This window comes from Mastacembelus armatus, chromosome 23 (genome assembly GCF_900324485.2).
Source record: "Mastacembelus armatus chromosome 23, fMasArm1.2, whole genome shotgun sequence".
NCBI lineage: Eukaryota > Metazoa > Chordata > Actinopteri > Synbranchiformes > Mastacembelidae > Mastacembelus > Mastacembelus armatus.
This window is the reverse complement of record NC_046655.1, coordinates 5953001-5965854: the sequence shown is the minus strand read 5'-3', so window position 1 is coordinate 5965854 and position 12854 is coordinate 5953001. Positions and strand designations below refer to the sequence as shown.

The following is a 12854-nucleotide window of genomic DNA, read 5'->3' as shown; positions in this document are numbered from 1 at the left end:
TTGGCTCAAGCTTTAAGGGAGGGTCAGGAGAAAGCTTAAACATGGAGCTGCAAGAGAGGAAGTTGCTGGCCATTTCATTTTTTGTATCGTGTATCAACATTTCCTAACGAGTTTCCATCATGCCACAGACTGTTACATCAAACCAAGGCATTCAAACCAAAACGGGGTCAGAGACATTTTCATGTTGGACCCCATTTGTCAAGACTACCGTTAATATATAATAAGTTCAGATCCCAGAGCAAAATTTAATTTCTCAAAGTTAGGTCCTAGACTGGAAAAATACATTCCAGAGCCCCTGCTGTAAAAGGCATATCTGCAGAATTAGCATAAAAGGCAGCTTTTCATCTGCTGGCTTTAAAACTCAGAGCCCTCAGGGGTGTGCTGGTGGAATAATGGACTTTTTAAACTTCATTTCTCTCTCTGGGTATTGCAGGTAAGACACAGGTTCACTGGCTGTGCTTGGACAGCAATACTGTAGCTGCTACATATCAAAGGCTGTGTGTGGGAGCACATTCAAGTGTCTAAACTGGAAAATGTGACAAATATTACCTTACTAAGGCTTTGACTGATTGTTTTGATTGCAGATGTTAATGGTATAGTTTGGGATTAGCAGAATATGTTGAATTCAACAACAGAGATGACAGTTCCATTTAAATTCACTGAACCAGCATATATGGAACCATTTTAAACAAGTTAAATTAGTCAAGTTAGCCAGGGGCACTGTCCAATTTGGCACAGTACAAGACTAATTGGCTGCTAGAGTGACTTGGGGTAACACTGAGGTCAGATTAACAGAGCTGTGTCTTAAGAAGGTAAATGTACTGATCTATGGAAGTTCCATTTCCTTTATTTTACCTATTTGTCTTATGTTTCACTGTTACTTAAATTCATCCTAGCTCTTAGGGATCTATGATGGCTTATGTATCAGTCTGATGCAAAGTCATGCATAAAGGCACTTGCATGTGTCATACAAGTGGATAATCATGAACAATGATAAACACTGGCCCATTTGAACATGACTAATGTGTCCCCCTTTTTAGACCAGGAGATGAAGGGAGATCAGCTATGTGTTTTGATCATGTCAGAACAAGATGTGGCAACTGTGGGCAGCCTGTTTGATGTGTAAATGGACTGTGGAGAGCTGTGTGTGCAGCTATCTTGTTGGTGCTGTTGTTGTGAACACACACACACACACACACACGCACACGCACACGCACGCACACACACACACACACACACACACACACACGTCCATTTACCACTTCCTTAAAGGTCCTGGTCCAACCTAGACAACAGCTTCAGTGTCAGTAATAATACATACATGATATGTTTATCCTGCAGTCCACAGCCATTAAAGGGGCCATGCAAGGGCAATTTCAACCTTTCTGTGTTTGTGTGTATTTTATTGCGCAATATATTTTGAGACAGCATTGTGATTTTATTAACCGAAATAAGAGTTGCCTGGAATCAACTGCACTCTACCTTTTATCCCAGCTTGCTCTCTTGGAGGAGGGAACTGTAGCACTGCCAATTAAAGCAGCATCATTAGAGAAGCTGCTTAAAGAGAACTGACAGCCAAACTAGTCTGTTCTGTTTTAGGTGGGAGAGAGGCAAGATGGTTAACACTAAAACCAGAAGTAATGGCCAATTTACTGTATTACAAAATAAGAAAAACTTTCAATAGTACTTCCACTGTACACCAGGTAATTATAGAAAATTGCAAGAAAAGCACACCAGCTGTGGTTCCTGGATAGACAGGAGAGAGGAAATTTCTCCTTATAAAATTTGCCCACCATGCAGTGGTTTTCAAACTTCTCATTAATGAGCATTGTGGTACAATTAAACTTCTTTAAATATTTTACCAAAATGGTCCAAAGCAACTTTTGCACCAGATTCAGAGGAAATACTAGACTGCACGGACAGACTCTCCTTCTAACTCCCACACCCGCGCCTTCAGGCCCTCAGTTAAATGTAATAAGGTATAGTGGATGTGAGAGGGTTTGAGACGAGGTCAGAGCAAGGATCACCAACTAATTACGGTGCTGAGGCACTCAGCCTCTGTCAGATTGTTTAGAAAGCATTAGGGGGGAAACATGGGCTTCCCTGGTGCATTGCACATAATTAGTTTGGAGCCAAGGTCACACACAAACACAAGCATGGGAACAAACACCATCCATACAGATACAAAAGCATGTACAAGAACACACACTATTCTTCTATCTTACTTCCTCTGCTCTCTAGCTCAGCTTTCTTTCTGTCTTGCTCTCTCAGGGGTGACAAGGCACAGTGTCTATTAATTTCTTAAATGAATAGCCTACCAGGTGATAGTTATTTATGAATGTTCACATTTGATGCACAATACATGCTCCTTAATACTAATTACCTTAGTGGAAGGCTAGCTGACATCATGCACACACATACACATACACACAAAGTGAATAAAAACTAAAACATTACCATTTTGTCACTTAAACTTCAATACTAAGATTAAAGATGCTTGTTTTACCCCTACAATACTAATTTCTATACAACAATAAGCATATTGTCTAACCAATAGATTTAAAGACTAGGCTGCTGTGGCCATCCTCTTAAGTGTTGTTTTAAATTAGGGTCATTGACCGGACCAGGAAGACTTGGCACATGCTTCTTTAACTGTGCCAGAAAATGACTTGAGTACAGCTGTGCTAAAACATGGTCACAGTGTGACACTTAGACAATTACTATTAAAACCAAACATATTTTTGGTGTTTGCATGAAAAGTTGTGTTTAATCCAGAATACAAAGATATGGTTAAAACAAACTGAGGCACAACTGAGGACGCTAAGTAACAGCGGTACTGCAGAGGGCAAATCCACCACGAGCCCAGGAAGGCACATTTTCAATTGACAGATGGCTCAACCATAACCACTGAAAGTGAGGTCGACGTAGGTGAGCAAAGGGGTTTGGAAAGAAATTATAAAACAAAATGACGTTTGGTGCTGCAATGTGTGTGCAATTAACTGAACTGCAGGCTCTCAAGCCTGTCTTAGAATATGCAAGACATGTCTCAAACCCACACAGGAAAGCTCCTTTACACATAATGCTTCCAGTTTAAGGTAGGTCGAGCAGACTACAACAGGACAAACCAACTGAACCTGATGCATGCAGTTGATTACAGGTACTGGTCATGCATACACACAGTACATTAGAAACTCCTCTCAAAAGAAACAGATGTTATGCAATGAAGATCAGAAAGCATAATTCAAGCTCTTACATAAAGGCATTTTTAATTAACTGACAACACAATGAAACCGAACACAAAACATACATATACTCTCACACATTTTACAAGTAATGAGAGCATAAATATATTTCTGCATCTGTCGAGCACATTCAATATCTACCAGCGGGACTGAGTCTCCTCACCAAATGTGGCCCAGATGTCAAGGCTCCTCTGTGCACTTATGTCTTAGATATACAATACACATGGTATACGCACATTCAGCCTGCCTTTTTTGAGTGACATTATCTACAAGTCACCAGAAGTCAATTTTGTCCCTCTTAATGTAAGCGTTGGCTAAAATGTGGAAATAACACACAGAATGTGGAAAATGTGGTTTTATTTTATGAACAGTAATAATCTGATATCAGTTTTCTCTAAATCTTAGTAAGACTATAAGAATAAAGAACAGGCTAACTCTAAAAAGGTGTTATTTTTATGACATCTTTATTTTGATTTCTTCTGACAGCATGACTGCTAAGGTAACAGAAGGCAGTTAATGATATGAATTCATTTAAATGTAGAAAGACATACCTCCTAAGCCTCTACTGTGCAATGAAGTAAGCTGGCTGATCAATTCAAGTGCCGGTGGGGGGTGGGTTGGAAAACGAGATGAAAACAAAATACAAAAATGTAAAAATACTACATCTAAGTATAAAGCTGCTTTTTCACCAGAAGTTCAATGAAGTTTAAATTTCCCAAGAACTAGCTACAGCTCTGATTAGAATGACAGAAGTAATTTAGCTGAATGTTCAACTGAACAAAATCAAGCCTGATAGGCCAAACAGTGAATCTCATAAGTCCCTGTAATGTGAAAGGGTTGCTTGTGCTGCTGATACCACTGAGAATCTATACCACAATATGCAGCTTTACACAACTCCCAGCCACTCTCAGCTCAGTGTTTTGGCTCATTGGTCTATATGGTTGGAAAATCTCACCCTTGGTTTACTATTGAACCAACCTTATATAAAACGTAGAAACACTGCTCTTGCTGAAAGCTGAATGTACACTTCCTGCCAAGTGCAAACGGTGGAAACACAATAAACGAAAAGAGCTGAGCATCTAGGAAAGCTAAAAACCCCTGATCAAGGCAAGTGAAGGCTAATTTTGGATTTGACATAGACTCTGAAAGTGCTAGGTAACTTCAACTTGACTGTTATGGCTGAAGGCTTGTTGCTCGGAGTTTGTTCTGGGCATTGCTTTCTAGCTAGTAGTGTGCAAAATTGTTGCTTGCTGCTGCCTAGTTTCACTTAAAGCTGCGATGAGGAGGACATCAATCTCTGTTGAGACCAGATCAGAGTGTATCCATACAAAAAAAGTGAGCCAACCAAATGAAAAGGTATAAGAACAGAAGAGGCGGACTACATGGAGTAGAGAGACCGGGCGGGTGTAGTGTGGTATGAGCTTATTAAAGTGAATGTGGGTATTTTGATCAGAGTTTGTTCTAAGACAGTCTACATCTTTTCAGCACACATGCTTACCTGGATGCCATCCAGCAGTTTGCTCATGCACCAGAAGCTGTCAGCCTCAATGTTCCTCAGAGCCTCTTCCTGGAGACTGGACACGTCAAAGTTTTCCACTTCCTCCTCTAGAGAAGAGAAAGGAGAACAGAGAGAGAGGGTGAGAAACAAGCGGTGCGGGGGAGAGAGACGGACAGATGGAAAGAGATGGGTGAAAGAAAATGGGAGGGAAAGTTTAAAGAAAGGCTGGCGGAAAGAGAGAAAGAACAGAGGCGACAGCCAATTCAAGCCTACCAGCACAGCGGGGGCTTTATCGTAAGCTCACCATTCAGACAGAGGAACAAGAAGCCACAAGTGCATGGGGAAGATAAATTCAATGGGAAAAGTGGAAACTAAGAAACGAAGTGGGTTATAATAGAAATGCACAGAAAGTAACAAAGATCCAAATTGGAGTATTGACAAATTGGAGTACAGGGATAAACTACTTTTTACTGTATAATGCAGACATAATAAATGTATTGAACATGTTTTCTTGGGGGATTAAAGAAATATGTTATTTTTGTACTTTCCGAAGTTGAATTACCAGTGAGTGGCTTGTCACAGCCTTTTTAACTATATTCTTATTATTCTGTACTTTTGGGTTTACATTTGACTATTTATGCCATTGGTAAACTACTACAATAAAGGGGTAAAATGCAGCTGTGAAGAAAGACTTAAAGGAAGAAGTGAGGGAGGCTGGAGGATAAATAGTCTGTAAGTAAGTAAAGCAGAATTAGGTTTGGACCTTTCCAAAAAAAAAAAAAAAACTACTCCAGATTGCACTGAAAAAACAATTTCCAAGCAGTGAGCACGCTGAGTCCCCAGTCAGCTCCAGCGGGTGACTTCAACAATGGGTGTCATCAGATGTCATTAACGGCAGCAGTGTGTGACGGACTGCAGGGGCTTTGACGGGATTCTGACAAGCCACTGACAGCCAGTGGAGAGGAGACGGGACGAGACTGATTAACAATGATCTAGAGAGAGAAAGAAGAGGGAGAGAGAGAAAGCGGGGGCCAGAGAGGAACAGACAAAAGTGTGGAGATATATGTGTGTGTGTGTGTGTGTGTGGCCATATTACCAAACATTTTGTGTAAGTATTTGTGTGAGTTTGTGCGTATCCTTAATACACACACGCATACAGGACCTGGGAGCTCTGCTTGGTATCCTTGACAACCCCAGTGGAATGTTGTCAAGGTTGTAATGAGCATGCTCGGTCTGACAGACAGACGGCGAGCTGGCAGCGGGCCAGGACTACAAAGCCACTAACAACTGGGCTGTATGCTTGCATGTGTGTGTGCTCACATCATTGTCTTGTCTTGCTTCAAGTCAGGTATGGATGGACAGAAACTGGAAAGAGAGGCTATGGTTCCTTCATTTCATCCTATCCTCGCACCAGGACAAGTCAAAGTGTCCAGACACACAAAAATCTTCTTTGCATAACCACTAGATCTTTGACACCAGATATGGAAGTGATCAGGCGCTGAGATGGGATTACATGTCAGTTTCATTCATTTTAACCAGAACACTGACAGAAGCAATGGAGAAAAGGCAAAATGTAATACAGCTACAGGCCACACATAACAGATGTTATTAGTGTAGACATACAGAGATATAATCTCATAAAATCCAATTTTTGGTGTGAGATATATTAAAAAAAAAAAACTGTTTGCTAAGAGAAGTGTAAACATATCCAGAGAGCACGAGGTCATCCACTAAGATATTAGGAGTCAAAGACAGCTGATGGGAAACTCACAATATTTCTCCTCAGCTTAAATTGAGGCCACAGCAGCAGTCAACTACAATCAACAACACCTAAATGTAGTGTTGGAGCAGCTGCTCACACAATGCAGAGACAAAAGAGGCCACCATCTGACCAATTTGAAGTCAGTGTTTAATTTGATAGCTCCTCTATACTGATGCAGAAGACAATGAAAGTGCATGAATACAGCCATCTCTCTGTGGGATGCCCCACTGAAGGCATTAAATTTGTCGCTGAAAAGAGTGATTGTAAACAGGCCGACTGGCAATTCGCATGGTGTCGTTGCTGATTAACAAGGTGGTGAGAGTGCCACAGCTCTGGAGTTTTGGGAGACCTTGAGTATCTCCAAGTCTCATAACAATCTCTGTTGTGCTTAAAGGCTTGCTGTTGGGCACAGTTCCAAACCTAGACATTGACTGTGGAGCAGATTAGAAAGGGACAGCTGCTTCCAGGAGTCCAGCAGTCGTACTGAGATCTGGGCATGGCTCATCGAAATAACGAGGACACGAGGGTAAGGGCTGGGAGGAGGAGAAGATAAGTAGTTGTAGTGACTGGACCACAATGCAACAGTGCCACCTGCGAATGCTGGTTGAAATGATGTTAACACTAATAACTAACTATACATGGATGAATATTCCAAACAGTCAGGGCTCAGGGTCTTCAGTCATGTTCATGGCTAGGACGTCCAGACAGCTTGTTTCTGTCTGCTGTTCAAAGAACAAAAGAAGTAGTGTGCTGGATGTGTGATAATTTAACAACTTCTACCTGAATTCAGCCGTTTTCATGACCGACTTGATCCACCTTTAAACTAGAAGTGCTGCGGTCTGAAAACAACAAACAAACAAATCACCATTAGGTCACCCTGAACAGACTATGTGTCTCAGTTGACTTGCCATCAAACACAGAAACAGCTAATTACTTTCAAAGGACCCAAGCCTCAGGAGAGATTCCTTCCAAATATTCCCTTGGTGATTTTTGTTGTTTTTTTTTTTTTTTTTTTTTGGAGCTCTGCCTCAACACTAAGGACCAGATGACAATACATGCCTGAGACATGATTCATGTTTCAGTCGAAATTCTTCTCAAATAAGAACCTGGGGAATTTCTCAGGTTAGAGAATGGGAGTCTTGGTGGTTTTAATTCTGCGTGAGACGTGGCTCGAAAATAATCTTTCGCCAAATAATATTCTTGGGCTGCTCAGAAAGTGTGTCTGACACTAATTCACCTTCGTAGAAAAACTTGCTTGATAGAGCCAACAGCCACGTCCGCACAAAAACAAAGTTGCACAGACGGGCTGTTTGTGATTGGCAGAACAGCACAGCACACGCAGATCTCACACTTGGAGGCACAGCCAAGGAGCACCACATGCATGCACAGAAAACTGCACATACAGAAATAAACCCACACAACATGAAAACCGATTACAGAAAATTATTTGCTTGACAATCAGAATCATCACACGATACCTTGATGTTTTGATGTGACTCAAAAAAAAAACAAACAAAAGTGTTAATTACAGAGAGGAAACGCTTGTTTAAGAATCAAAGCTTTCAACAAGTTTGAGGTGAACTATTATTCTCTTGACATAGTTTATGTCTCTTCTCCCCCATCAAGGCATGGCACCTATCTCTTTTATACCTCGCCTTTCCTCTGACAGCCACTTGATCTCTCCTCTGGAACATCAATGATTTTCCGCTCTACTCTCCCTTTTTCCTTCAACTTCTCCAATAGTGTCATTTGACATCTCTTCTGTTGCTACTGCTGCCCTGGCTCTCCAAGCTGTTCTCCTCCCCCTCTTCCTGACTTCTCTTCCTATTGGTCATAGACTTTCCTGCCAGGCCCCAAGGCTCATTTCCTGTCTGTCCTGGCGCAGGGGGCAACTTGTCCAGTGAGACCAACTGCTTGGTTGCTGCCAGCTGTGAGCACTTGGCACAGCTTGGCACGCAGAGCCGGGTTATGCCTCCAGAGACCGAGTGCGGGCACCTACATGGAAGTGCATGTGCAGGGTACACACAACACACACTTATGCCAGTGCCACCATCTGCCCTCTACAACTATGGACTGGAAGCTAATGTGATATAAGATGATAAATGAGCTGGTTTAGCCTGATGTAATCATAAAGTGTGTGTGTGTGCGGAGCGTTTGTGAGTGTGTATCTGCACAGACAACGATTGGCAATAAAAAAAACATTGTTTGACAACATTCTGTTGGTTCAGATTAATCACAAGTAAACCTGCGCTGCAACCGCCAAAGAGAGAAAGAGAAAACACGATTGCTTTGAACAACATCTCACCATCCAAAGCTCATAAGCTCACATCAAATGCTGCAGACATTACTTATCATTAACAGCAGCGGTTCAAGTGATCAACTTAATGACTTACAATTTGGGTGCTGAATCTAAATATGTCACTATTTGCATGCCACCTTCTGAACAACACCCGAGTCACACAGTCAAAGCCTTGGAAAAATGAGAGTTTAGGTACTAGTGACAGAGATAATGCTTCCACTTCCCTGCACCTCTGACAAAACCCCACCCTATCACTTACTGTGGCTGCAGCGGCAAAAAAGAAAAAAAGAAAAAGCGATTTCCCCATAGTGGCACAATTAGTGCGATAACACTGTTGTTAATGAGAGCTGCACATATTCCAGAGAGGTGACATTCGTAGTGTTGGATAATTAAGAAGAGAGTCAAACTGTCAAACCTGGTGTCGCCAACGCACTGAGAGCGCACGCATTGGCACACACACGCACAAAAATGCAGAATCATAGGAGATTTGAGCACAACGAGAACAGAATTATGGCAGTGTGCAAAACAAGATGTGAAAATATGAAAATCGACAGCTGGAGGTGAAAGAAGGTAGAATAGTGGGTGTTCGAGCGAGAACAGGTGGAAGCGATGTGAGTAGAGGTGAAAGAAGAGAAAGGTTTATTTTCTGCTACCATAATTGAAGGAAATAATCTTTCCCCTTTCTTAAAACAAGCTCTTTCTTTCTTTGGTTTCACAAGAGCTTTCTAAAATCGCTCACTTTCCAAAAACCAAGTGAAGAGTCATCCGGTGTCTTCACTTCATAGTTCTTACGAGTAAAGACTGTCGTCAAAGTACACCATTAAGCTTCCTCACTGAAAGCACTGAACTTCAGCCTCATCAGTGACAAAGGACGCTTTAGGCCATAAAATCTACACAATCACTCCCAACAACATTCTCATCTCCCACTATCTGCACTATAAGCCATGTGTCCATACATCAAACAGCAGGGCTCCACAGCTGTTGGCAAGATAATCTAAGTCTTTGACATCAAATGGAGTACAACTATTAATACAATATCAGCCTTTGTGCAGACACATAATGATCCGCTTGCCCTGAGGTAAGATGGGGTCTTGCATGAGAAAGCGTACGTGTTTAATGTTTAGAAAGACATCGCTTCGCATTAGCTGCTGCTACAGCTGGCTATATGTATGCATACGCCACAAGCCCTCCTCGTGACCATCCCTTATACTGGACTCTGATGCAGTTGTACAGCACAGATGTGTGTGAAAACACGAAATTCAGCAAGAGTGCATCTGGCGACATTTTACATGATCATGTAACCATGGCAATGCTGGTGAGATGCAACATTGCACAAGGATTTTTTTTTTTTTTTTCATCCACAGAGAAAACCTACAGAGAAAGGAGGGCGCATCGGAGATCAATAGCACAAAGCTGGATGGTTCTTGAAGCAATTCACACACGCACACTCAAACTAATGGCTGACCTAAAAGCTGTGTGATCACTGCAGCTTCTACTTAAAATGGTCAGCTGAGTAATTTACAGACATCTTTTGTTATCATTAACTCAGCGGTAGACTCTTTTTCACTATCTACTGACATTTTAAAAATTAAAAGCTAACCAATTAATCATGAAAAATGGTTAAATCCAGCGAAACAATATTTGTTTAGATTGAGACTGGATTCAGTCTTACAAAAGCATTGGAAATTAGTCTAATTATGTCACAAAAGACAGAGAAAGCGTAGCACAATATCTTACCAGCTTTGTGTTTATTTTGATTGATTTGATTACTTTTTTCATATAAAGCTGTAATCAGAGAAGAAAACAATGGAAAACAGCTTCTGTCTTGATACAAATTTGCACACCAGAGATACGTTTTTCTGCTTCTGTCTCCTTCCCGTCATGACTTTTGAAAAGATCTTTGTGTTGTGTTTGTCTTGCATTCTCCACTTAATATTGTATGCATTCGTAGCATGTTTGTGTGAAGTCAAAGCTGTGAGCGAGGTCATAACGTAAAAAATGTAGTTTATCTGATGTGTTGTCTGACCTGCTAAAAGTAAAAGATGCAGAGTATTACAAATTGTTATTCAATTCTTTATGTGTATATATAAAATGACGACAGCCAGATGCTACAAACAGCATAGTGGATAAGACACTACTTTGCGTAAACACCATTTATGCAAGCAACCAACTGACTACTGACAATTTTTAGTACTCTTCAAGTCATGGGACATATTGTCCTTATTGAACAGAAAAATCATATAAGTCTCTTCAGTGTATAGGTGGCCTTTCTCATTATACTAATTACAGTCTAAATTAGCCTACGAAGAACATAGGTTAGGCATAACAACAAGCAGAGGTGTATTATGGAGTTCATTCATCTGTGACAAGTAATGTTAAACAACTGCACCAACGTCAGGGAGAAGATGAAGCGGCGCGTTCTTCTCCTCTCTCATGTTGTCTGAATTCTGACAATAACTCCAAACTTTGTTACAGCTCCAGACTTTATTACCTGCAGCTTGAAGTCTGCAGTATAGCTCCTTCTTTTTGGCAGCATTTTCACTTGTGTGAACATAAATGTTTTTACTGTTTCAGTGGTAGAAGATCTTCAATTATATTATATTCAACTGAGTCGCAGGTGCCAGGTGTGCCATCGAACACTAGTGACTCCTCAAAAGAATGACAGTTACGTAACACATATAAGCCAGAGAACTAAAAAAAAAGTGTGACTTATAATCTGGAAAATACGGTATCAACATTTTAAATCAGATAACGTGGCAGAGTAAATCTGCCTGCCTGAGCTGCTATACACATTTGGAAACTGAGGGAAAGTTTCCTGAAATGTAAGCGAAGGATCAGTCAATTAAGTCATTAGTGTGTGTAATCTACAGTTAGTTAGTTAGAGGAATAAAACATTAGGGGAACAGTAATAAGCAGACTTTATAGATGACGGCAGACACGTTTACACACACAAGCAGTCGACATGCACGGCCGTGAGACGGCTGATGACGAAGGCCTGTGCTGGGGTGTGTGAGTGTGCATGTGTATACACATGTCAGCATCCAGTCCCTTAGTGAGTACATTAATTAAGTGCACTTTCGTAAGTGAGTGGTACTGTTTCAAACATACCCACATATCTGAAATGTGTGTGTCTCCGTGTGTGCACATGCATACCCATGCACGCGGCCGTGATGCAACACAATACACAATACACCACACACCACCAGCGCAGCAGCACGATAAGATGACTGTTTCAATTGCCTCCAATTGCATCAGGTCAAGCAGAATGCATCTCGCTGGTGACAGAATGATAAAAAAGATTTTTTTTTAAACCAATCACACAGCTGACAGAGAGAACGAGAAATCGAGACTTGGAGAGATCTGAAAGCTTCTCGGTGAGGAGAGCTTCAATTTATGGCTTTTTATAGTCAAGTAATTAACTTAATCTAAAAATATTCAATAACCCCTGCGATTATTCACAGAAGATAAATCATTTTTTGACAGAACTATTTCTCCGGGTCATTTCGGTGCTCTATTGCTTTTTATCAGGGGCGATGAGAGAATCTCTGGTAATACAGAGAATAAGATCAAGCCGGATGCAGATGAAAGCACGGCTATTGATTTTTAGCTTTATATATCCTATTGTCGAGCACAATAATGGTCTGTGTAGTTTCACCAGTTATTTCCACACTGCAGGCCAAAACATGGAAGATTCACAGCACACAATTAAAAACAACAATAAATGTGGTGCCTTGCCTTTGCAAATGGCCAGACAGGAAGATTTTCCATTAAACACCATATTACATTTTTGTAATCATATCTCCTGTTCTACCTGCTGAACATTTCTTTTATGACTGGAAACAATTGCCACACTCGTGTCTTGTTCTGTTACATTTTTGGAACAACAGCATGACCAGAGAAAACAATTTAAGTTTTCAGCTTTTAAATGGCTAAAACATGTTTTCCCCCTCCTGCTGCTGCTGGCTTGAAGCCTTATCCTTTTATTGTGTCATGAACAACCTACACAAAACACACACCATTTCAATTAATAAAAACTATTTAACTTAATTAAAA

At 40.9% G+C, this 12854-nt stretch overlaps 1 protein-coding gene across 3 annotated transcripts in view; it reads right to left on the bottom strand.

The window, feature by feature from the left end:
* Positions 1 to 12854, bottom strand: part of tbc1d22a (TBC1 domain family, member 22a) — a 104913-nt gene that overhangs the window by 45886 nt on the left and 46173 nt on the right. For all 3 annotated transcript variants that reach the window (XM_026326469.1, XM_026326471.1, XM_026326470.1), the window contains one exon: positions 4741 to 4847. In XM_026326469.1, coding sequence (XP_026182254.1) covers positions 4741 to 4847 — 107 coding nt within the window. The remainder of the gene's footprint in view (positions 1 to 4740; positions 4848 to 12854) is intronic.